General features: G+C 43.6%; 1 protein-coding gene across 3 annotated transcripts in view; it reads right to left on the bottom strand.

Annotated features, from left to right (window-relative positions):
- LOC139113133 (fibroblast growth factor 18) overlaps window positions 1–27,521 on the bottom strand; it is a 103,113-nt gene that overhangs the window by 26,752 nt on the left and 48,840 nt on the right. The window contains exon 1 of one of the 3 annotated variants that reach the window (XM_070674063.1): window positions 26,927–27,519. The exons of the other annotated variants lie outside the window; for them this stretch is intronic. Coding sequence (XP_070530164.1) covers window positions 26,927–26,928 — 2 coding nt within the window. The 5' untranslated portion in view covers window positions 26,929–27,519. Of the gene's footprint in view, window positions 1–26,926; window positions 27,520–27,521 lie in introns of those variants that run through there. 3 annotated transcript variants of the gene reach the window in all.

Here is a 27,521-nt window from a genome sequence, read left to right as displayed (position 1 = left end):
TCGGGAATATAGTCAGCGGGGAAACGCGGTATCCAATCGGCGGTATGGACTGCCGCTAATTGGCCCCGATACTCTCGGACAATCATCTAACCGCGATCAGGTGGTCTGCCGTGGCGGAATAACTTTGATGTCATGGATAGTATTCTCGATAACTTTGACCTCCTCCCATCTTATCACATAGCTGCCGCATAACTCCGATGTCGTGCGATTATTAATGTAACTCGAGTGGTTGTTGAAGACAAATTCTATTTGTAATTTTGTTTCAACAATTTTCCTTTTTTTTTTTTTACCGTAAATTATTACTTCTCAAAAGTTTACCAAGTTTTCTTAATTTCTCCGAGAGAATATCGTTTCGGTAAATTCTCGTTTACCATTTTCAATTAAAAAAAAAAAAGAAAAAACAAGTAGCATCGCAAGATGTGGTGCCTCGGAGTCTATGCGATACTATTAGTAATATTTCATATCGCGTTTACTCGATCTTCGTGCCGCGGCATGCAAATTATCTACCGACGTTGGTGGTCCGACTTATTTCTTAATTAGCTTTACTAGCTCAAGGGTGCGCGGGGACGGCGAACGAGAAAATATCCCCGTCGTTGCTCTTTTTTTATCAACAACCTCTACACCGCTACTCCTTAGCGGGATCTCGACAGGATCTTCCCATGCCATTAACAAGCGAACACGCCGCAGCAGCCGAATCGCTTACCGATATATGTACCTGCCGATATTTGTTTAATATTTTTTTTATTTTTCTTTCCTTCCCGTCGCTCCCAACTCGTCAATTTTGAATTCTGTTTGCGCTTGACTTTCCGGAACAAGTGCTAAAATATCTGGCGCTACGCGTGCCATTAAATCGTGAGACGATTACACGCCAGGAAACAAGTCGCGTCGAGGCTCCTCGGTTATAAAACAGGAACCTCGAAACCGTGTTAATTGCAACAGCCACGAAAAAAATAAAGAGGATCATCGGACAATCCCAGCCCGATAAATGACGAAGCAAGTTTCCCAATGGAATTCCCAAAATAGTGAATCTACACCTTGTATCTTTGCGCATCGCCAAAAGTAGTTGCCGAGCGGCGACACGGCTGTCGAACGTAATTAAATAAAATCTTCCGCGTGTGGATTTGCCGAAGTTTACGTGTACTTGCAAAAAGCAATTATATATTAGGATGAGACGAGAATTTTCGCGGCGAGACATTCTGAATTAGACAAGAATCGAAAGACTAAGTAATACGTAAGTAGATAGCCTCCGCACTAGCCAGACTGAGCTGCATTTGCATTTACAATTAAATGCATCATAGTAAGACAATCGAAAGACTTGAGTGCTACGAAATGCAACTTGAGTAATTAAAATACTATCAGTTTTTAATTATAATTTAACAATGTCAAACCTACGATGTAACAGACATATTGTTCCCTATTCTGATAAAAATATATTTGCAATAAAATTGTGAATAACAATATCAATACCTTCACCCCTATAAATTTCTTTTTCGTCGAATAAAAAAAAAAGAAAAAAAAAAATAACAGAGCTATATTTCAACTTGCGACATAAGTTTCCACGCCACTGTGCGTAAAGGCAAATCCGCCAGGCGCCGTGCAAACAGATGTAAAGAAATACTCCTCGACGTTCCGGCGAAATTCGTCTGCGGAGCGGATATTCCGTTCATCAAGGCGTTTTTATAGTGCAAGTTTGATACGCGAGAGCCGGGAAAGGACAGAAAGAGAAAGCCGAGGTATTTTTCCTTCCGTCTGATGCATGCGCGCCACGTTCCCGCTCGTACGCGCACATTTCTCCGTGTGGTACATCCCGCGGAAGGGTGCGAGCGTCATCCACGGTCCCACCGTGACGATCGACGTCGACGTGAGCACTCACACATATCTATACGTACATCGGGAGCGATTGAGTCGAAATACTTTTGCTTTTACGGCTTTACGAGCCGATTGCTCCGTTTGTTCGGGTTCAACGATTGGCACCCGGATTGCGATGATCGCCTCATCCCCCCGAACACTCGCCGTACAGTCCTCCCGTTCCCAGTGAAATCACCCCTCGACCGTACCCTCCGGCTCTACATCACTTTTCCTTTGGATACTCGCGCGGTGCATCGGAAAACTTGAGCCATTAGAGCTCGCGAGTCGCTTGACTAAACGCTCAATGAATTTACGCGCATACATTTTCAAAATAAAATTAATAGAATAAGAGAACGTAAAGAAAGATATTGTTTAAATCTTTTTTTTTTCAATTTAATACAATTTTTATCCTAATTTTTGCCAATTCCACGATACACCCGAAGCAGAGACCAGCGTCGTGGAATGTAGGAGAACGTTTTCGAGTATTCAACGATTATTAAAGTAGCTATCGAATCGTTCGTTAATCTCGGCGGCATTAAATCTTTCCGACGCGCGTGTGCGCGACTCGAAGCACCAAGCCTCGTCCTCGGTATTACGAACCGAAAAGCGACTTTGGGTCGCGCGCGATTACGACACGCGCATGCCAACCGGCGTCCCGCGTGGCCGCAAACATTGTGTCATTGTCACGAAAGCACGCGTAATATCGCGCGTAGGCGGGCCAGCGCGATGAATTATACATCGCGAATGTTTTCGGTTTCGAATTTGCATCGTCTGAACGGCTACCGCCCGCTAGTCTCAACCGCGGGGGCATCCTTACCCGTCTCTTCTCCCGTTTGCCGACTATATATATGTATATATCTCTCTTTCTCTCTTCCTCTCTCTATACGTTCGCCGGCCAAAAAAGAAGGACCAAGATGTACGACCTCAGAATCCGCCAGCGCGTATGCGCCTGGCGCTACGTGCGGCCGATGCGATCTCGCCGAACGTAGAAATTAATTATCAACGCATACCTACCGGCCGAAATTAACGGTCCGACAGATTTAAAGCATATTTATTGAACTATTATTACAAGCCACAAACTTAACGAAAGGTATACGATAAATTATTTCCCCTTCCTCTTCTTTTTTTTGTCTCCCCCCTTCGGTTTTATCTCATTGTATTTCCGACCTACAACTGACGTTTTCTTTATAGAAAATACGTGGCTCGGTTTTTTTTTATCTCTTGCGGGTAATTGTGCAAATGTAAATTCCGCTTTCTTTCGCGGGATTGCTTACCGGGAAGCGGAATGGGATAAAGCGCTTGCATAATTTACAAGAGTGTTCTCTGAAGTGTTCGAGCTCGGCTGAGAGACGTCGCGGCACAGACGGGCGATTCAAGAATCCAAGAACGAGACTCCTTGTCCCCGGCGTTCGTGCTCTCGGACAACAGGACGAAGGACGGGCGGCTGGACAGGGCGCTTATCGCGGGACACGCGCGATAATAAACGTTCCTTTTACGAGCGCGGAAAGCGTAGATACGCGTAGAACGCGCGGGCACGGCCGAGGGAACGAAAGGGAGAGAGGAGGGTCCAGGGTTGCGGATGCGCCTCGCGTACCGGCGAGCGTCGCCGTTTGTTTTGCACGCGCCGGCGGAAACGAATCTCCCCGATAAAAGCTGGAGTTACGATCGGGCTGGCTTTAAGTCGAGCTGGGAAAGAGATTGCACCGAGGCGAGGGCACCGCGCCCGACGGCCGCCGCGCCACGCGATTCCGATCGATATCACGTTAATTGCATGCCTCCGATTGCGTATACCCGCGGCCCGCAGGCAGCAAACGCCCGTCGCCGTTGACTCTCGTGCTCGCTCGAGACAATTTCTTTTTCGGAACACATCGAGTTCTTAATTTATCCAATTTTATTTTTATTCAAAGCTGAGACAAAAGTAACGGATTCAATATGTTCGATTACAAATACCTGCAAACCCGCCGTATTTCTAGATTAATTTTTCTAATTAAGGAGTCACGCACATTCCACATTTTTATGCGATTTGTTCGAAATGGATTTCATTTTATACTTCTCCGTAATCTGATTTATTTCAAGTGTCGTCTACGTAATTTTGCAGATGTACGTATTTCGCTTCTTCTACATCGAATGTTGTCGTGGCTTTTTCGGCACGTTGCTCCACCGAACTTCTCCGCTTTTCCACGATCTTTCTCTCTTTCGTGGATATCGCTCGTAATTCATTACAGCCCGGTGTGAGTGAGCTCTGCTCGTAAAGCACGAACGAGAGCTGGGGCTCTCTCGGCGAGAAGGAAAACAATAGCAATCTCTTCGGCAACCACCGCCATCGCTACCGCCGCCGCCACTGCTTTCTGCCTCGGCGATTGGAGAACCAGACGAAGCCAAGCACCAGGAAAAGGTTTCCGAGATCGCGAAAGCGCGGCGGAATCCTCCGCCGGCCATTTTGCACAAAGGATGCCGGGATCCGGCGCCGCGGAAAGAACCGAGAGAAACAAAAAAAAAAAAAAAAAAACAGAGATACGGAGAAAGAGACGCGCGCATCAGACATGCAATAGCGACGCCCCCGTAGTAAATTATCTCGCGGGAGGCGAACGGGACAGAGGTGAGGCGAACAGCGACGTGGACAAAGCACGAGAAACGAGGAGCGTTGTCGAGGCAAGATATAGCAAAAGGGGGAGAGACGCGGTGAAAAGAGAGCCGCGCGCGGCATGAAGTTGTAAAGAGAGAGCGGGTCGAGGGTCCTCGCTCCAGCGGTCTAATTAAGAACTCAGGCTAATTCAATTATAATTTATGCCTCGAGGCCTGTACCCCGAGGTCCCCGGCCGTCTCCGCTCGAGCCTCCTAGGCACGGGGCAATCAATTACACCGAGCTAAACGCCACATGTCCGCGGCACGATAATTTACCGACGATTTCGGGGCACTCGTTGATCCCCTCGCGGGCGTTGTGACAGCGCGGATCACCGTCGGGGCAGACGGGGGCCGCGAAGTACAAGGAAGAGGAACGAGAGAATCGCACGAGAGTGGAAAAGGAGGAGGCGACGTCCGCCGCTTTGGACAGGATTGAGACGTCCTAGATTATTTGTTTGGAGTTCAACGCCGCTCCGCCCAGCTCATCTCGCGTGCTCTTCTTCTCTCGACGCCTGCGTTCTACGCCGCCCTCCACCCGGTCGCCGCCACCACCGCGTTCTTCCCGTCAGCAACCACCGGCGGGCACCTTTTTGTCCTCGCCGACAGCGAGAAGCACACCGCGGAGATAGTCACGCGCGAAACGTACGTTTCGATAAAACTCCTAGACGCGATCTTTTTAACAACAGAAAAAAAAGAAAAAAATAAAAAACAGAATTACTTCTTCCGCGCGTATCGCGTAATTTTTATTCCACGCGTTATTCGAGCGATTCATGACTTAAATCCTCACCGAGGTATCTTGATCTCCCAAGCCGGAGAGTATTTCCGCGAACAGCAGTAACGAACGAATGATTAATATGGCGCGAATGACCGGTAGCGCGTTATCATTGCGTCCAGGCTGATACGACGCAATGATTTGACCGACGTACATTTCGAGCCCTTGAAATACCATCGCGACAAGAGATTCGCGCGAAACTGCTTCGCACTCTAATCAAAACGGCAAATATTCAGCGCTCGCGCGCGCGAGAGAGGCAGGCATCGAGATGCAAATGAAGAGAAAGTCCGAAATAGGTAGAGGAAGCAGTCGGATTTTCATCTCGCGTGTCGTACCCGCGCGCACCGCGAACACTTTATACCAATGCGTTACACGCGCGGCAAATGCGACGGCTCGTCGAAAAATTATGCAATCCATCCTGAATGTTGTTCGACGGCGTTTGCACGAATGGAATTTTACAGACGCCGGGGAAACTTCCAATTATAAGTTTACCGCGAAGCCATCACCTTCGAGCCATTGCGTATTAATTCATACATTTGTTTCTCGCGTACATTTTTATCGCGATTCGAGCACATCTACCCTGGGATAGCGCGAAGAAAGTTCAGAGGTTAAAAAAGAGAAAAATTATCTAGCGCAAAACTGTGGGAGGGAGAATAATCACGTCGACGTAGCAAAGTGGCCGAGCGTGGCTCGTACGGAAAGAAAGGGGTGGAGACCGGATCAAAGTTGCAAATGCAGAGGAAAAGTATAACGGCTGTGCACAGTGTTTCCTGGTAATGCAACAAGGTAAAGTAAAAAGTAGGTGAATCCCACCGAGCAGAAGCAAACAGCGGATTAAGTTACCGATTTAAAATTCAATTCGCTTTTCGGTCCCGTATACCTCTTCCGTCGCCGCTTTCCTCCGCGCGGTATCCAAAAATAAGTTTCCCGTATTTAACCGTGCGCGATGCGATAGTTCGTAGAAAACGCAATTGAAAGGAAGGACAACAACGGAAGCAGCCTCCTACGTTCAAATAACCGGCTGAATCCGTGAATGAGCGTCCTGAACTCGATGATCGCGGGTCTACACTTCGACGAGAGGAGAAGCAAAGAGAACGGGCAAGATGTCGTACGTCGTTCCCTCTATAAATACATTTACCATGTTTGCGGAGCACTTGTACTTGGCGGGTTGTACCGGTGGAATGCGACTCTCCCTCTGTTTCGATCGGTTTTCTCCAAGGGCCGAGGCGCGGTAAATTTTGAATGTGGAGGACTTTCGAAATACTACAGTTGCTTACGAAATTTTCCCATCGCCGGACTCTGTCTGCGACAATCGACGGTTTTCGGTCACAAAAAAAAAAAATTTTTAAATATATATACACGAGTAATTTCATATTATCTGCGAACTCTTTTGTATCCATCGCTATCCGGACGTTCTACATTCTATCAGTATGTAACACCGATAATTATCGTTTTGATTAACGTTTTAATCTCGACAGTCGCGCAGACGTTACGATAACGTGGTAGATGAAAGCTCCATCGTTTTTCTTCGATCAAACAATGCTAGTATAATTCCTTTGTTGCATAATGCGAGTCGCAACCGATAGCTTTTCCAGTGCTCGTGACTATTCGATGTATTGGCTAACCGCACAGCTGATCGACCGGCCACCAGCGCGGCTAGTTTCATCTCGAATTACGTATCTATTTATCTGACTATATAAAATAAAGTTTTTCGCGAGATCTCGATCACCTCGACCCAAAATTCGCTGGAAATTTTTTTTTTCTCTCTTTTTTTTTTTTATCGATCCTCCAAGACGCACTACTACAACTTTATCGTCATAGAAAGTACCGCTCGGTTGCCGGCAAAGGAATGCCGGGACTCGTGTTGTCAAAGTCGCGCGAGGTCGCCCGAATGTCCGGCCTTTATTTGTGTATCTCACCCTTATGCAAGCCTGCGCCCGATAAAAAAATTTATACGTACATCGAATATTACGACAAATAAAATTATGTCGTATATTACAACTTCCGTGGCTTTCCAAAAGAAATGAACATAATTGAATATATTAAGGAATTTCAAATAAGCAGCTTAAAAAAAAAATAGTAAAGCGTGCCGTGCGGATCGATGATAAACGCGCTTTTGTGTCTAATTATCTATTTGCGCATTATCTCGTTCGCGCCATAAAGTTGTGTTATATATTATTACTATTATCGCAACTATTATTAGTTCAATCGCGCATGTGGCATGAATCGTCTACCACCGTGCGATAAGACGATAAAACAGCTGTCAAACGTATGAACTAGCATTGCGTTTCCGATAAGAATCACATTCTTGGTAACGATAACAAAGAGAATGAGCGGATTTCTTTTTTATCCCGAAGAACTGATTCGCAATACATTTCGCGGACCACACAAAGAATATCGTACTGCATTGCATCAAGTTGTTACACGATGTTCCTCGGACATTGTACACATACTGAATAAACTTTTCTCCAAACTGAAATAATATTCCAAGACTTTTTCCGTTTCGATCGATTACCGAGAAAATTAATTTTGCGCAATTCTTTTTTTTTCTAAAGTTTAATCTTAATATTAAAAATTTGGAAACGAGTAAAATCTTATTCTTCTAAAGGCACAATCTACGATCGTACGCGAATTGGTCTCGCTCTCTCTTTTCTCTATCTTCTTTTTTTTTTTCTTCCCTCCCCCTCTCTATTTGATTCTTTTCCTGCCCATTTACATACAAATTTATTCGCGCGTGCAGGCGGCACGAATCGGTGCCGGTTTCAAAGATAAACGATGTCGCTGATTATTTAGCCTGGAGGGCCAGACCGGATCGCGTCTTCCTGAATGGAGAGCCGGTCGATCGCTCGCAGTCGCGAGTCGCGTCGGGCCGCACCGCGCTTTATACATATGCTCGTCGATAATGTCTTTGGTCAATAATCACCGCGCTCGAGCATGGCACGCACGCACGCGGCCAGCCTCGTAGGCCTTCGCGCAATGCTAACAGGCCTTTGCGGAAAAAGTTGGCGCCAAAAATATTTGCCGTCCGGCGACAGCTATATACGTGAGAGCACTCCGCCGATAGGAAACCGTGTATCGTCGTTTTTTTGTGCCAGTCCGACTATCGGGAGTCTCTATGGGTCCCCAGCGATTCTCCCCTTGGCCTCATTAATGCTTACAAATTGGAGCGAATAAGAAAATGTCGGTCGCGTTTGCGTGTTGCTCGAAAAAAAAAAAAAAAAATGTTATTTACGTATCGGATTGACGATTGTTAGCTGCTTTTGCACTTGCTGCTACATTAACGCGTGCAAAGATTAGGTACCAACGATTTCTTTAAATACAGAAAAATTTATTTAATTTTGGTAATTTTGTTCTCATGAAATTAAAAGATTTATATAGTTAATTAAATGAAGGATATTTGCTTTTGGAAAATTCCCGACGTGATGGAAAATTAAAACAATGACGATACAATAAGATTCTATAAGCACATTTTTCTCCGCTCGGTTAAACAGTACAGAGTACTTCTTTCTGTTCTGTAAAATTGGTAGATTTCCAAAATGCTACTTTTTATTACCTTCGACGAGCGTAATCTCTTGGCAATTTACTTAGATCTGTTGTCTAACTTTATTGTTGGTTATCGCGTCGATTGATTACGCGAGAGATCGAGTTATATCTATTTCGTGCGAGGGAAAAAAAAAAAAAAATACGGTGGACATCAATGCGAACTGTTCTTACGTGCGATATATTCTCAGCTTGACTTAAACCGGCACTTGACGTTTTATTATCAAAATCAAGTTCTAATAATAAACTATCTCAAAAGCAAAGAAATTAAAAAAAAAACTAAAATCACCACCAACTTCGTTTAATTACATCATTCGTATTCTATCAAAATTTTCTTATTAAATCAGCCACGATATTTGACTTTACACCACTTAAATCTGACGTCTAGAACCGCTGGATTGAAGAACGAAAAAATTTTGCGAAGTCAAATCGACGGAAACTTCGCGAATGCCACAAAAGAACACCGCTGCGTTTCAATCGCTTGTCCTCAGTTCCTCGTTTTGCTATTCAAGATATTGGCGCCATAGCATGACGATAATCTAATCTCGTGATAATGTATCGACGACCGTTTGCGTATCTATCACGTAGTCTTCGGGAAAAAAAAAAAAGAAAAAAAAAGTGCAGAGTACTCGCACTAACTCCTATCTCTCTTGGCGCACGAGTATATTAAAAGTTCGATCCACAGGTACGACATTAATAAATCATACAGACGTACTTGGAAAGAGAAAGGTATATGAAAAGTTAAAGTTTTAAAGTTGACACGATTGCAGATTGTCTGTATTATAGTATAAACGCGATGTAGACTGTGAAATCTTTATAATCTCTACGTCTAACATCTCACGACTACGCGCATATCCTGTCACCATTAATACTACCGTAACGTGACAAACGAGAATCACACATGATGGATCGAACATCTTTTTCTCAATTAATTTCAGTGATTTAATTCGGTGCGATTGACACGAAGTAAAATATAATAAGTAAAGATTCTTATCGTGTTTGTTGTCTGTTTACGGCCAAACGTCTCATCGGGTCGTTGATCTTTCATCGTCAATTCTCTAAGTGCAAATACTTCAGTTTCTGACGTGAAATAAGCGACGATTAGTTTATATTTCACTATATGTATAAAATATATGATTCAATTAAATAAAAAAAAAAAGAAAAAGACACTGTTCTTCTAAAATTAAAATAAAGTAAAAATTGCAAAGATAAAAAAGACAATTGAGAATATCGAGATGGTTTTTAATGGATAAAAAACTTGCCAGATATACCGGCGGCTTAAAGAGAAGAACCAGGCCAAGAAACCTCGAAAGAAAAGCGTCAGGGGAGTATCTCTTTGATATTCGGAATTTAATCGCTCGTATATCCACCATTACCTCTCTATCTTGAACAGCAATTATTGTCAACCGCGTCCTTTGCCTTTCGGTCGGCGGATGAATCTACTTCGGCGCTATCGAGCGCACATTATGTGCGTGCACACGTACACGTACCCATGGGCACTATCATGCATACGTGTAGTACGTTATACTGGCACCAAACGTATATAACTCCACTTTATCGCGGCCATTAAGGAGACATTAAGTTTCTCTGCCAAGGGGACCAGCTTGACGCTAAGGACAAAAATGGCTCGGCGGTTTCGTTGGGAAATCCGAGTACGTGACCGCAAGGTCGGCAAAATGTATCATCAGAGCGCGCGGATCGCCGCGAAAGAGAGAAGCGCCCGAGCGCTCGCGCAAATAACCGAGGGGCCGCTATCGTCCGTACGCCTCAATCGAAGATTTACTCTCCCGGTGCTCGATATTACCGTTAAAAGGCGCAGTGACGGATTTTACAAACCGCCGTCGAGTTTAGTTTCGATAGCAACGTAAGGCGCTCTTTACGATAATGGAACCGCTCGTATTATACCTTCGGCCCTCTCGAGAAAATGTATGCAGCTACGAGAGATTAAAAGAATCGATTTGCGCTCATGGGACATCCAGTCATTCACATAATTTCGTCTTGGTCCGCGACGTATTTCGTGAAACCGTCTCCACGAAAATCGAACGGCGTCAGGAAAGAAGACGAACAAGAGTGAGAATCCGACGGCAGCGTTAACATTCCGAGTATAAATACCGTCATAAATATCGGCTCGTAAGATGTTGCGAGATACGATCGGCGGAAAATGCACGGCAATTACGACCGTTTAGGACGGTTTGTCTGCGAGGAATGATTAATGCAGCTCGCGTCGGTCCGGGTCGTCGCTCGTAATGAATTGTCGCGGATCGGACGCTCTCATCGTTTTCACTACCGCGCGTTGTAATCGAGACGTCGATTTTGCACGTCGGCATTGTATGAAAACTATCTTATAATAGTTACATAACGATCCGGAACATCATAAATGCGCGAGACGGCCATAAAGCCTCCCCGCGGCAGACGAGACCTCGGGGACTTTACTCGGTCGACGATCGTCTAAGATGCTGTTATATCTACAGGATTTTATAACTTTAAGACAGGTGAGATAAGTAATCCGAGAGTCGATCGATCGGGTTACGTTCATCGAGTACGCAACTGTAAACAGAGTATTGGTAATACGGTAATATCGTATCACCTAGCAAAGTGCCGCCGAATCGTGGCGTCGAATCGCATCTGCATTCAAATTATAATAAATTAAAAATCCCTAAGCGACACATCCAAGTACGATAACAATTAAATTAAATTGTCAAACTTTTCACGTTACATTAAATTTATGTTGTTAAAAAAAAAAAAGAAATTATTAATATATTCGATGACCTCTCGATAAATCGAATTCATGCAAATGTTTTTTAAGGGCATCGTCTCCGCAAGAAAATTTGCATTTATCATCCGTCTCGATTAAGTTCAAGAGCTCTACGGGAACAATATGCGCGATCTAAAGGGGTTGTTTTGTTAGCGAGTAACGAACGTCTTGGTATCTGACCTACATTAAGGCTATAACTGTCCAGCCATAACATCGGTACACCCGCTATGTTCCACGATACTGTTATGATACGGGCGCGCTCGCTGCCCGCGCTTCGTTCTTCATCCCGCTGTATTATTAACAATAAGCTGAAGTAGGCGCGATATATTTTCCTACAAGCGAGAACTATGCTGAAGGCACGATAAATCTTACGACAAAACAAGACGTCACGGGAGCGCCCCTTTATTCGTGCCGTTATGTTATTAACATATTTAATCGCGGTCATATATTTCCTAACGTGTTTATTGCCCCTTAGCCCATTCCGAGCCCGTCCACCCCAGTTCTGCCAGTTTCGAGTCCGCTCCGAATAACTCCCGCCGCGTTATCTGCGTGCCGTATGCCGTGGAAGTTTTACGGTTAAAAGTGGAAAACGAAAATGCATAAACACCTCGGCCACGAATGCATGCGCAAATTGACGTGCAAATATTAGTCGCGCGCCTTAGCAATTCTCAAACAATACCAGGAAACGATATGTTCCCCCGTTTCTTTGTGTGCCGCATATGCAGTTGCACCGACCTACAAACCCAAAACCGTGCCACTAATCAAGGCCTAGTCTGCAATAACAGTAACGTCACAGCAGATTATAAAGATTTTATTTCTTGATTATATTTAATTAGAAAATAATACCAAAAATATGAAAAAAATTATTTAAAAAAAAATAAAAATAAATAACTAAGTAAATAAAAATGTAATAAAATAAATGTGTCATTATGCACCGTAACAATAATCTTATCACCGAAGAATGGCCCTGGCGAATCTAAAGTCTCTGACTTAAGCATGAAAATTTTTATCGACGGGTCCGTAATATTCGCAACAATGTAGCGTTTATAACAGATTGTGGCGGCACAATGATTTGCGCAACGGTGCAGCAGCGCTATATGATTACCGTACCGATACATAAATCCCTGAATGATGATTCTCTGATTGAATGTGTAATTGCGTGGCAATCAGCGCGAAATAACAGGCCATTAGGCGTGATCCGGCGCGCGAGCTCTTTCTCCCAAGTCTAATCGATCGGGCTATTAGGGCCTGCCGAACGGCAAGGGCCGCGAATGGGCCCCTGAACAAAACCTCGAATTTGCGAGGCACGTCTGCGCGAGCTACGAGGGAGATCTCGTTGTAGGTGGTCTCGGTAATGACGTATAGACGACGTATAGGTAGTGTAAAGTCGTTTTAAAGACTCGTACTCTTACGACGACGCCGACAAACTCAACGGCTTAACTAGCTAACGTCTTCGCGTTTTATTTTCCTCTTCTCCGCCTCGCGCAGTATATTCGTCTATTAACGGGGCGATTAGCCGGCTCCTCTCTCGCTAAACCTGCGGCCGGCCGAGCGTGATTATTAACTGTCTCACGAACGTAACTGTACACACGACTCTACATAAGATTACGCTCTACGATGTCAAGACGCCGCTCCGACAAAGGTAAGCCGTTAATCAGAAACATGCAGCTCTAATCCCACGACATCTGAATATTGAAATAATATATTCTAATATTTTATAAGACATCTAAATCTATATATTTGCGTCATCAGTATAATGTCTGGATATTAAATAAGCGATAAAAAATTATAAAATAACAGATAAAGAGAAAAGAACAAGTGTTAACAATATAAAACTACGAATTTTAATTGTAACACGTAAAGTAATTTCCTTGAATCCGATTGTTGGTTTGAGAATTTAATCATTCGCGCAATTATCAACAACGATGCATCACCAAGCTGTTATCTAAAGTGTGAACTTGAACGGTTACTTGTGTTACAGATATATAAACTCGAATGCAATTAAAAGTAATTATTTTTTCACAGATAATTACATTACATCAGAATGAAAAATCATTGTACTCGAAGAATGAGAAATCATGCCTCAAGCTGCGACGATAAGTTAAGTCAGCGGGAAAAAATCTCAACGGCGGAACAGCAACCATAACATTTACGTTTCTGAAACAATGCAAACTCGACCGTTTAAGTAGTCATTTAATAAGTCGACATCCTTTTCTATCTTCCTGAATAATACGCATCCATTAGTACGGCAATTAGATGCAATTTTTTTTTTTTTTTTTCAAAGCATGTTTAATAATCTCTTCACATAACTACACGCGTCGTTACTCCAAATGATTATTCCACGTGGCTCGCACGGTTAGCGAACAAATGATAACGTATGAAATTATGTAGCAATTGCTTCGCGTCGCGAAATCGGCACGATACTCTTGCAAATAGCCATCTGTCGTACGCACGTACGTGTCCAACGAGTTTTCTATTTTTTTTCTTTCTTATTTTATTTTTTAAAATTATTTTTATTAATTTTTTCCTTTTATCGAATCTTGTCAAAATGTCAATTTTCTTTCACGCAGAATCTCGCCGCGTAGACCGCTGCGCGTAAGTCAATGATGCGCGGTGGATACTTTCTGGGCGCTCCGTAGCTAAACATCCAGGCCGCCCGCGTCGTGAAGTGAAGATGTTTGTTTGGTTTTCCCACGAAGAATGCCATGAAGCACTCTCAAAAGAGACGACCGTGCATGTCGAGTGTCCGCGAGTTTCCGAGACCCGACACTTCGATCGTATCCTCCCTAAGCACGCCGTAGACCACGTCGTACTACGTACAGAGCGAAGTTGTACGGCCGGAGTGTGCCTGGGCTTCAGGGAAAACGACTTTATGTGCACATTATGTGTGACGTTTTCTACCATATATTACGATCTATTCACAAAGTGCTCGTTCACGGAAGTATAATGGAGAGATATTTCGCCACGTTATTCTACACTATCCGCTGTACACGTCACTATGAAAATCGAACACCGTTAACGCGCGTATCTTTATATCGCGTTCGTGTAACGAGAAATAACGCGGATGTAATGAGTTACACGGTTAATTTGGGCAAAGAAGAAGCGCGTCCGCGAGAAAATGTTTCAACGATCATCGCGACGTCGTCGTCGTCGCCTATAAAATGTTACCAACGGATTGCGTGCCAGTAGCGCACTATCTGTTCCCGATCATAATATTTGCCGTCGCACTATCGTTGCATTAAAGTAGCGGTTATGCAAAACCAAATGTTTTCTCCGTATCAACTTGTTTCGTAACGCGGCAAAATGGGGCAGACAGCAAGGCTACGCGCGCGTTTAATGCTCGCCGTACGATTACGGAGCGCCGTATTATTTTAATTCTCTGTTCGATATCGCCTTGTAAAATTAGTCAAGCACGACAACGAGAGACGGGAGGAGGGGGAGAGGGGATAAGGTATCCGTTCGAGAATGGGTGGAAAATTGTGGAAAGAGCCGGGCAATCGAACAGACGTGAGCTCATGAATTTTTCAGAAGTCTCCACGGGGTCGTCGTCACTGAAAGTCGATATCTGCAGCAGAAACGCCGCTGTTTGGTCTTCGTTCCGATCTCTCTGTCTACCACGAGGGATGTAAAGCCATGATTTCCTACGTGTACGCAGACTTTGCACTGTTTGCTCTATATAAGGCACGCGATACCGATTTGCCCGAGTAATTTAACAATGCATGTAAAACCTAAACGGACTTTTCCCGACGATGCAGCTTAAATATGTAATAAAGCGAGGAAGCAGGAAAAGGATAGAACGATCTAAAATTAGTCGCTGATATTTGACGACATTGGATGTGTACTTAATGAGATACGCAAAGTTCCCGATTAACTTTAACATTTCGTATACCGTATTGATGTTATGATAAGATATTCGTGTACGTTGCATAATATTCTCGTCGTATAAATTGTCGCGATAAATTTAATTTTTTTTTTTTTCTTTTTCTTTTTCTTTTTTGCGATTTATGCTCGCTTCATATGAATACCTCGTGGTGAAATTACCACAAAAAAATTAAGAGACGGTCACCTTGATTAATAATAAATTGCACCGTGGCATTTTTTGCCCGCTGCTCAAATTGTTTACTGGTTTACCATTTTTATTTTAGCAACGTCGGTCGCGCCCGGCCGCGAGACGCCTTATCTCGAAAGATCGCTACATCAAATGAGTCAGCTCTTCTAGCGTTAATAATTCAATGAAAATAATCTATGAAAAGAGTGGCCGCACCTTCTCTCCAGCTGAGATATGGCTCTCGATAATACGGGCGGAAAGAGCGATGACATCGATCATCTTCTAAATATTTAGTCTCGCGATCACTGACCCGTCCCAACGAGCCTACTCGCGGATGCATTCTGTCTCAATCACGAGAGCATGAGACCCTACCCACTGACGTGCGCGCCATACACACGCGACCGGTGCCGTGTGTATGGTGCAAGTGACCGATGCAATACGCGCATTCGCTGAGGAAGGACGATAACGCATTCAGGTCGTTATCGCCCTCATATCGTATTACAAGCCGAGACGATTCGCGATACAAGCGCGTATTTGAGTCACCGCACGCTCCTCACCCTTACTCAGCGGCTTTACTGCTTCCACATTCGATGTAGTAGCATGCAACGCGTATATGAACCATATCTAAGTCGGTATGCTTATTATCCCGCCCGTAGTAGCCAGCGATAGGGGAAATACGGCGCGGCACATTTGTGCGCGAAAAATATCGGAAATATCGAAACGTGTACAGGGGGGAAAACATCGCGACTTTACCGCGCTCAATAAAATTCGAATCAAACTTGGCATTTACAATGAAAATAATCATGATATATTTTACGACGGAATATGCTCCCTTAATTCTACCGCCATAAAATTTATTCCCTCCGACATGTAATCGTATAATAAATAATAAGCAGCAGATAAGAGAAAAATAGTGAGCTTGATAAATGGCAGTAAATTAATAAACTGAAAATAAAATGTCGTTAACAATGTCTGCTGCCTTGAAGACTCTTTTTTTCTTTTTCTTTTTTTTTTTAATCAGAGCAATACATCGTCCACTGGTAAGAGTATCGCGTAGATATTTTCCGTTCGGCCTTCTTCCATTGAACACAACTTTTCATGCACGAGCATTCATAGCGACTTCTATAACGTATGCTTTCGACCTGGAAACGTAGGTTGCTCGCTCTCGCGAGGTAAACGCGGTATGAAATGCCGAGCATTTGCATGAGCGAATAAAATTGTCCGAGCATAAGACCCGAACGTACCGAAGCGTTTTCCTCCCTCTATCACGTCGCAACGGCAGACTAGCTTCTTCAGTTCCCGGCACCATTCCCTTTAGAAGTTACATGACAGGGTACCGAGTTCGACGCCCGGCCAGGGAGGAGGGGGGGAGGGAGGGAAGGGCGAACTGGTGGAAACGCGGACAAAACAAGACGCACTGGTCTCACGACAAGTCAGCGGAATAAAGTTTGCCGGGTGGCGGTGGTGGCAGTGGCGCCCGAAAACTTGAGAAAACTCGAAGTCTCCCTTGGACCTGATTCGAAGGGGTTAGCGGCGATGACGGTACCGCGGGGGAGGCGCGGACGTTACCGGTGGTGGCGGTACTCTAAACTGAAGTCGATGACCGTTGCACTCGGGAGTTCGGGATGGGTTGGGCGCGCACGATCAACTCGTCGAGTTCGATTTGTAAACAAGGCTCTCAATAATGGAAGATTGTTATAACCCGACTAGCGCAGTTCTCTTCGTGTCCCGTCCCTTCTTCCCCCCCCCCCTGTTCCCCGATAAAGAAAAGTAAGAGAACGAGAATAATACGTGAGCGAACTTTAATACCGGACGACACTCGCGAGTAGAATAGTCTTTAACTGAAATATCGCTCGTCGAACGAACAGTTGGCGAAGCTACTGGGTAACGCATGAGAAAGTAACACTGCTACGTACACAGATGTTCGATCAGGCAGAAAGAAAGTTTACAAAAAAAAAAAGAAAAAAGATAAATTTAGACTAAAGAATAAAATAAAAGTAAATAGAAACGCGTTTTATATACTTTTAAAAAACCTATTTGAAAGTATCCATTCGTTATCATTTTATTAAATTTCATATAAAAAATTTAATATCGTTAATAATAATTTTTTACACGTCAGACATTAAATTCGACAAGTGTTATCGCGATTTAAATCCGTAGTCGGTTCGTGTTCATTTTTCGGTATTAAAAAGATATTTTTTAAAAGTAAAAATAAAAATTATCTCGGAACACCTCCGTCGAGATCAGGCGATGATAGTTTTACAGTATTCAACGTCATCGAATTAATCGCTAATCTCAGCTCATCTTGCCTCTCTATTTCATCCTCGGCGTACCTGTCATCAGCCGTGACACGCCATCCTAGCTACGGTAGAAAAGTTAATTGCCGCCGGGGCAGCCCCTACACCAAGTCGCTCATTAGGTAGCTCCAGAGAACCCAGTGACGTCAGACTTGGTAACGAGGATATGAGGGCCGACGACTCTCAATATCGTTTACCCTTATGTCCGCGCTCATGGTGGCGGTCGAATTGAATTCGGGCGATCCGCAGCTCTCATTCGTGCTACTTGGCCGTTTATTGTGATTTACACGATCATTAACGATACCGAACGAAATAAAAGAGAGAAAGGGGGAAAAAGGGGAGACGAGAAACAGGGAGATTTACGCCGTTTTGGAGGGCACAGCTGTCCCGAAGTTAATACCGCCCATTTTCAAAGAGGGTGGCGCGGTCTCTATCCAAGAACGAACGAATCTTTTTACGAGCGCTCTAGCTCGTTACCGCGACGAGCCGAAATGGAATTCAAACTCATCACGAATTGCTCGGCCAGTTAATCGCGGCTGGTTAGTGCAACAACGGAAGAATTTATAGGCGTGGTCATAAATCACCCATGCAAATATCAAGACTGCACGGCGCCCGGATTATCTTGTTACAAGCCATCGCGGTTCTTAACTATCGAGCGCGATTAATTCTGGCAGACGCGTAACGAGGATGTTGAATTGTTTCGAAATAGAAATTCGAAAAATGTAATCGAGCAATAAAATTTTCAAATATCGTTTGGATAATTTATTCTTACCGGCCGACGACGAGGATCCCTCTCTACCTTTCGTTCGCCTAACGGATCGTCGCGTCCGAGAAACGGGCTGATTGACTTTTTAATTGGAGCCCCGCGCCCGGCAATTACGATCGTTGACCCTCTTATCCCTAGTTCCCGTGCCTCGCGCAAATTAGCGCGAACAGACGTCGCGCCAGTTCGGTAATACGCAAACTGGAAGTCACCGCGCATCCTCGCCGCCCGACATCATTTACGTCGATCCGTGACGAATGACGCCCAATCATCCCGCTTTCCTCTCGCCTTGTCACTAACTGTGTTGATTTTAGCCTGAGAGACGAAGCCCACGACTTGATACGGCAACGTCATAGCAAGCAGATTCGAATGAAGCAACGTAAAAAGCTAAGAAAACTCAAGTGTACTGCAAAAGTGATTACGCAAAGCGTATGACTAATTATACAGCCAATTAACAAAACGGTTGTGAAAGGCACGAATGCGGAACCTCCGGAACACTTCCTCCTTCAAGGAAAAAAAAAAGAAGAAAAAAACACGAAAAAGAAAGAAGAAGAAAAAAACCCCCTCGATATTCATCGAAAAATAATATTTAAACTTGAATCCTAATTTAAACCGCTATCGAGTACCACTAATATAAATATCACTCGATACTTTCGAAACCAAAGGAAAATATATTACGAGATAAAATTTCATCAAGCACCTTTTTACAATTTCATTATTTTATATATTTAATATCACCGTGATAAAGTAACTGAAGAGATTAACTAAATTAAATTCCGGTTAAAGGACTTATCTGAAATTAACTGCGTAAGATTTTATTACCAACTCATTCGATACTCAATTCGCTAAGGCTCTTTAATTATCAATGTAAAGTAACTTCATAATTGGACCTTCCACATAATATAGGATCGATGTAGTGTCAAGATAGCGTAAGCATCCCTATTCATCCCTCACGTGCGAGCGATTAAGTTCCCGAGGTCCCCGGTACGTGTCCGCGCGTCCACGCAGCGCAAAACGAAAGAGTTGATTTATTAGATCGACGAAATGATCCTCATTACGATGCTCTCGTCTTTTCTCGACTGACCGGATTCCTGATTCAAATATCCGTCCATCTCGCGGCCCCGAACCGTTTCGATATCGGTACACCGTAGTATATTCGTGATCCTATTAAAATTATCATATACGCGACGATTTCGTGTAATTGCCTTATAACGTTACAAATATTTTAAAGCACATTAAAGTGCATACACACCTTTAGATGAAGCGTACCAGCAATGCGCATGCAGAGTCTATTATCCATGCGTATCTAATCATTAAGTATTAAATAAGCGACAGTGAAAATCGTGCGGAATAATTAAAATCTACTTTCCAGAGGAATAACGTTATCGGGAGAAAAATAAAAGATATCCGATGGCAAAGTAACCTCCGACGAAGAGGCCGATTTCTTTTACGCCGGTGTCCCGAGGCGCAAGCCGCCGGGCGGTGCCACGACACGTGAAATAATCGATTATGAAGTCTTAAGTGTTTCGCTGTCACGTATCAAAGAACAATAAGCGGGAACGCGTAGGCAGAGAAGACTCCATTATCTCACGAGGGTGGAAACGGAATATGCATGCGGTCCCACTCGTCCGTGCGCGTGCGTGCGTGCGTGCAAATGACCACACGCGTGGCGGTCCGCACGCTTCTTTCGCGGCCGAATCTTGGACGTTTCCCAGGGAGGCGACATTAAAAGTGCAATAACCCGATCTTGATGTGCGGCCGGCTTGCTCGGTTAACGACCGTTAGCAATGGCTCTCTCTTTCTCTTTCTCTCTCGGATCGAATCTTGCGCGAGTCGCGATAGTGATAAGAAAAGAGAAAAAAAAAGGAAAAAAAAAGAAGGAAAACGCGGAGACGTGCCAGTCGCTTTGTACATGGCGTATGTCGTACGGAACGACGATTCTGTCGTCGACAATTATTCGCCGTTGAAAAACTTCATTGAACGCGTCGTAATCGAAGAATGTCGTTCCCTTACTCGCCGCCGACGTACGGACCGTCGACTCGATTTCGCCGCGGCCATCGATCATTCTCACGAACTTTATAGATTTCGGTCCGCGCGATTTGCTTCCTCCTTCGGTAATGGTGGACCTTATACTTTGTCATCGAGTGCAAATTCAATCGCGGTTGAATGCGCCAAATAAATACGTCACGAGCGACCGCGATCGATTTGCCAAGTCATTCGGAAAGTGAAAGATGGTAAAATAAAATACAGGTTTGTGGGGCAAAATGATCAAAAAGATTATTCACGCATGTTTTAAAGCTCATCGATTCTCTAACGCGCCACGAAGCTAAAGAAATAATCGAAGGGAATATAACCTCGCGTCCGAGTATTCCGAGTAAACGCAATGGATGGAGGAAGTCACTAAACCTGTCACATTGTCATGTTAACTACCTCCCGGTGCTCAATAATAAATCCCCTTGATACATTTTCTTGGAAAATAAAATCACGCGTTGCTGCGGACTCGAGTATCGCGCGTTTATCAATTAGATATCACGCGGACGTACATCCTCGCGACGGGATCTATATCATTTGTATCATTGTCCGTTTAATAAATCTTCGTTAAGTGCCTACTAGCCGTTAATTCCAAACGGTGCGCTAATAGAAATTCATAGAACAGGCTCGCGTCGCGGGTACACGGAAGCGGAGTACCTTTACGTGTACGATATAGGTGTCTATCGCTCAGGTAGCCAACCGCTCGCGTAATCCAAGAAAAGCGGGAACGTTCCCGCTCCCGTGAACGGTGCGCTCTCCTTCCGCGAGTAAACCGTGTTATTGCTTAGGGCGGACATGCAATTCCGAGGGATTAGACGTCACCTAACACCCGCTCGACTTATGTCCCGTAACGTACACCGGATGCAGAAATGTCCTGAGCCAGCGCATTGCTTGCCCACCACTACCTGGTAGCAATGGTAACGTTCGACCGCCGTGGCATGCCATGGCGAGGGCGCTCACGATCTTCGCCTCGAGCTTAGAACTCAATCCGACCGACGAGGGGCCTGGCGCCGACTGTCACGCACGAAGCACGAACAAATTAACTGCCACGCATGATCGCCTATGTACCGTCAGTACGGTTCTTGGAACCAGCGCGCCTCCTCGCAATCTCCGTGCGAGGGCGAACGTATCAATAAGTAATCGAAAAAGGATACTCCTAGCATTTACTTTTGCTAAATAAAAAGAGTATTTCTCAACGTGTTATCTCGTTGAACGAAAATTAATTGAGGAGATTGAAAATTTTCTTAACGACCGTTCCATCGAGTTTACTTTAGTAAAAAAAAAAAAAAAAAAAAGAAAAAAAAAGAGAGAGAAATTGATGTATAATTAATGAGATGAAGAGAAGTGTACGAGGATACTTGAAAAATTAGAAACAAATTATCTACTTACGATATAAAGATAATAAAAGTTTCTGGTCTCGATCTCTTTGTGTGATATAACGCGACGTCGTATGGCGCATGTGACTATTCGCAAATGCTATTTCTCTTAAATATCGATTCCGATGCAAGTCGTAACACGTGTTATCACAGGTTGTACACGGCGAGCTTATGTACGTGTTCGATTCTGTCAGGCTGGGCGCCAATTCCCCGTGCGAACTGAGAGAGCGAGTACTTACGCGTGTACGGGGAGAGTAAGTACCGGACTTGTGTATACCGCACGCGGTACACGCGGCGTTAGATTACATTCATGCCGTGTTTGTCGTGCGGTCGGACCCGCCAGTTCATGATTGCGGCTGATTTCCACGACGTTAAGCCGTTGTTCGGACTCTTATTCCAAGGACAACGATGTTAAAACATATTATAGTTATTTAAAAAAAATATATATACATATATAATAAATTCACAGCTCGCAATTGTAATTTTACTATCTGTAGAAATTATAGCACGCGCGAAAAAAAAACATCTTTGATAATTTATGAATTTTTATAAACTTTACAGCGAGTGAAAGAAATTTTTACGACGTACTTAAGACGCATTATTAAGTAAAATCTTAAATGTAAAAGTAAAAGTCTAAATTTAAATATTCCTACGTATTTGTTGCTTTAAAAGAGCTGAACGAATCGAAGGTATTGGACGATACACCTGCTATAGACGTAGAGCAATTCTGTTTGTAAACGAATGCCTTTAGTTAACACGTTATCGCACCTAGTAATTGACTAAATTACCAGTAAGAGGCTGTTGGGAAAATCACGTTCGTTCTCTTAGTCGTTAACAGCCTCGCTAGAGAGACCACGGACTATTTGTTCCTCGTTCAAGTACGATATTATCGATAATAATAATGGACTTGCCACGGATTTTCAAAGTTAATGCAAATATTTTTAAACATATTATTAATATAAATATTAATTAATTTATTTATTCTTCTGTCTCTTAAAAAAAATTAAAAAAAAATGTTAAGTATATCGATGGCAATAAAGTCTACAGCCAAGTGCAAGGTTTGCAAAGTTACCTAAGTCGAGATAAGCTTTTAATGCATACTTGTGTTGTTTCAGTGATAATTTTCACTCGCAAGATATCAGATCTCAATTAGCAAGATCACTGATTACTCAAACAAGTATCTCGCTTTTAGAATATCGATAGCAATGCACCAAAACAAATCGCCGAGCTCGCTCACTTTTTTTTTTCTGTTTGTTATTCTTTTTATCTATATTAATCAAAAACGCATAAACGAATTCTGTTATAGAGGAAGTATCGGACTTTGAATTACTCGGACAAATCCGTTTTTAGCGTTAAATGAACAGAGCGCGCTCGAGAACTTTTTATATTCATAGATACAAAGTTTTATTCGATGAAACCTTGTCGCAATCTTCGATATCGAATGGTGACACAAGACAGATAATATCATTACCGCGACCTTGTTTTCCCTGATTGGATTGTCTCGCGTCTATATCGATACTATTCAGTTACATTATACATTGCAACCGACATCAATAACTAACGAAGGCGAAATATTCTATCGCGTTTCGTTCTTTTACCGTTCCACCAGTTGCTTTTCAACCTGCGTTAATATAACAATTCAATAACTTTACACCGTTCCAGAAATAAAAAAAATGCTTTTGTCCCTCAAAATTGTGGATATTAAAAAAAAAAAAAAAAACGTATTTTGATATATTCCTCTACTCTTGCTAATTTCTCTAAATACTTATTTTGTTTATCATAAGCAGTATATTTTACATAAAAATTTATAAATAAACCTGTTGAAAATAATTTACATAATTATCACGAAATTATGCTCACTCTAGAAAATAATATCTCAAAGCTCGGAATGTTTACGTTTATGTTCAAAAAAAAAAAAAAAAAGAAAAGAAAAGAAAAAAAATTGCATTTATATGTATGTTGACGCAATTTTCTGCGTGATACTCGAGTTCGCAAGTGTACTTTAAAAGTGCTTTACGCGGAAAGCGGTGCGACCAGATCTAAAACGCTAGCGTCACGCATTCCTTTAATGAGACCTGCGCATGAACTAAAGTGCACTATGTGCATCCACCGGTCCCATAACCGCTAAAATCTTTCTTATGTTCGCTTATTATTCATGTTAGCACATGAGTCGTGGGGATTTACAATGTTTGCGCATCGTGGCTTAGGTCGAGCTTCGTTACCCAGCGTCACACTCCATCCGATGGACGCCGATTGGGTGCTGCACGTAAAAGAATTTGCAAAGATTTCTCTCATCTCACAGATGAGCTCGAATGCTCTTTAAGCAACGACAAAACATCATTATTATAGCTCTACGTCCGTAAAAGATAATCAAACGATTTTAACGTCATTGCCGCGACTGAATTTATTTTATCAAAATCCTCGCGGCAATAAAAATGAGAAAATAAAAAAATAAACTTTTAAGTCTAACTGATAAACCGTCGCTACCAATCTGTTGAAGATTCACATCTGTCTATCAGAGCGAGATGATGACAGAAGTCATCCGATTTTTTTTTTTTTTCAACAAAATACAACATCGAATGGATCGCGAAAGATCCAAGAACCACGCAACTTATTGTGACCATACGGCGCAGTAGATTGGCCGTCACTCATATCGAGAGGCAAGGAATAATTCCCAACAATTTGGGCTCACTTCCATACAAAGCAAATGAATGACCCGCGTACACGCGTTACGCCGCCCCGCACGCGTGCCCTCCATTATCCGCGAACGAAATATCGAAAACGTGCCGGTGATTATAGGGATCGTAACCGCAGCAGAATAAATCGGACTGCAGATAATGGCTCTGCGCGCAATATCTACCGTACGATCTGACGGAACAAAGAAGAACGCTCGCAACGCGCGATTGAAAGACGTCAGGTTGTAATCGATAGGGAATGGCTTTAATTGGTTTCCAGTAATCGAATACGAAGTACACGGTGGCACGAGAGAAGGCGAGGAAGACTAGGGCGAGAAAGTAGAAAAGAGCGGAGGGTAAAAAAATCAACGGGACGTGAGCTACGGGAACACGCGTGAGAGCACAGAGTCTTAATTAACGCGAAGCTCATTCGAAAGATATTTTAATCGCGCGCTCCCCTTATCTGAAATCCGCTTATCGCGGATTCGTCGTCTGATTTCTTCGCCGACAGCTCGCTGCCTTTCGACGATTATCAAAGCGGTGGGATTCCATGATCGAGTGTTCATCCAATCAAAACCGTACGCGCCCGGTCGATTTTCTATGTATATTGACCGGGCGCGATCTCAAGAAACAAAACGCTCCATCGCGACAGTGTGTCGCCAACGAAATCGAAACCTATTCGCAGATCTCCGATAAGACACAGTTGTCCCACTTGACGATTCGAAAGTCCAATTCATATTTTTTCAATCCGTACGCTCAAATGAGTTCACACATAAGATAGGCATTTCTTTCGATTAGCATCTGAAAAATTTTCAGCACTTAAGATAAATGTATCGCTGAGGTATTTAACGGAGACTGGCGCGGGCACTGTTTAAATTAAATATCATCTAATTAACGTATACTAATTCGGACTTAATTACGTAAGCGCTGGTAAATTTTTACGTATTCCATAACGTACGATTAATTACAATAAAACGTAAAAAGCTTGCGGCGTACGAGACGGCGAGATCTAAAAATCGCGCGCGAGTTTCTCTACCTACCAACGACCGTTAGCTTGAAAAAAAAAAGGGCATAGGTGTTCGTTGATCGAACTGTAAAATGTGTCACCCTTCGGTTACGCTTATCTACGGGGACCGTCGGTGGGCAAAGGGCTGCGCTTCGGTTGAGTACCGCTGTTCGGGTCCGTTATGCACCAGAAGCAGCGCAAATAAATTAAAAATGATACTCTTCAATACGGAAGCCCGGTTCCATAAATTAAGACGTAATGTTATTCGAAGACAGTGGCAATGCAAATAATATAATTTGTAACGAGACTTTCGTCGCGCAGGATCGTTCGTGAAAGTAGGTGAGTCGGAGGAGAAAAAATCTCGTCCCCGCGCCCTTAAACTATTCCGATAGCACACACATCGCGTTCATAATGGGTACCGTTATACAAGCGCCGTCATACTTGCGAGGTACGACTTGTCTCTCTCACCATATTTGATCATAACCGCGTTTTAAAACTGACGCGCTTTTTTAGGCTGAGGCCCTTTTGTCGTTTTATTACCTGTCGCTTCGAGGAAATATATCTTAAAGCGAGAGACAAATCGACTTCACAATCGATTTCAAGCGCGGACCTTCCGCGCCCTCCGCGTATTACTTTAAGTCAACGTATTTCTTAGTCGAATAAAATATATTATGGTCAAGTTTCTATTATATTATTACTGTTATAAAATATCGAGTAGATGGACGATCTCAGGCGAGCTCATAATAATTTATATCGAATGCAAGGGAATAAATTCGATCGGGGAAACTGACGATTTCGCGTCTACGCGCGTACAAACGACGAGATCGCAAAGCTTAAGAGCGGACGAGAGCCTCCCCTCGTTAAATATAAACAATTTCATACTTTATTCATATTCTATCAATCGTTCAATGTATCATTTATGCATTAAGTAAATGACATTTTATCTCGTAACATTTTATCCAATAATTAAATTTTACATATTCAATCTTCGGAAAGAATAAATTAATTATGCAAAAATAAATCTAAAAAATAAATCTGAAAATAATTTTAAAATATAGCGAATCCTCCGCTCTCGGTTCGCGCCTCGTCGTCCGCCGCCGATGGACGGTGCACCATCCGGGTGAATTCGCGGAGAAAACCGGGGACGCTCTCGTACGCGTCGCAGCGAGATCGCGCGTTGGGAAACTTACATTTGTTTCCGCGTTAGGCGACGTGGATTGACGAGATCGTGAAGGAACCGCGCGATCCGAAGCGGACGTCATCCCAGTATATTCGTGTACGAGTACCTTTGTCAGCTCGGAGCCAGGACCAAATTCACCACCGCCGTCGTCGGCGCCGCGCACTTACTCGCGGCCACTTACCACACCAAACAGCAACAATTACAACACCGCCACCGTACGCAGCACCAACACGCGGGACCACTACGCGGGGAAGGGAGGTACGGGGGGAAGGGAAGAGAGATTTTCTCTTCGAGAATATATCGTCGCGAGAGCGAGCACACGATTCGCGAGGATCGCGACGCGCGGGGGAGAACGACGCGCGGCCAAGAAAGAGAACGGTCAAGTGTCAGCGTAACGTGGCGGGGATGCTGAGATCGTCCTTCCACCCAATCCCCTCGGAATCATCTTAATTCGATCGACTCGCACGCGAATCGATCGAAGCCCTCGAGGCAGGAGCCTCCTCGTGGTAAATCGGAGCTGACGTCCGGCAACGCGCGACCCTCTCGCGTTTTCCTTTCCCTCCTGCTTTTTTATTTGAGAGAGAAAAAAAAAAAGAAGAACACAC

This window comes from Cardiocondyla obscurior, linkage group LG02, assembly GCF_019399895.1.
Source record: "Cardiocondyla obscurior isolate alpha-2009 linkage group LG02, Cobs3.1, whole genome shotgun sequence".
In the NCBI taxonomy this organism is placed as follows: Eukaryota; Metazoa; Arthropoda; class Insecta; order Hymenoptera; family Formicidae; genus Cardiocondyla; species Cardiocondyla obscurior.
The sequence above is the reverse complement of the archived record's forward strand: the minus strand, read 5'-3'. Positions and strand labels throughout refer to the sequence as shown.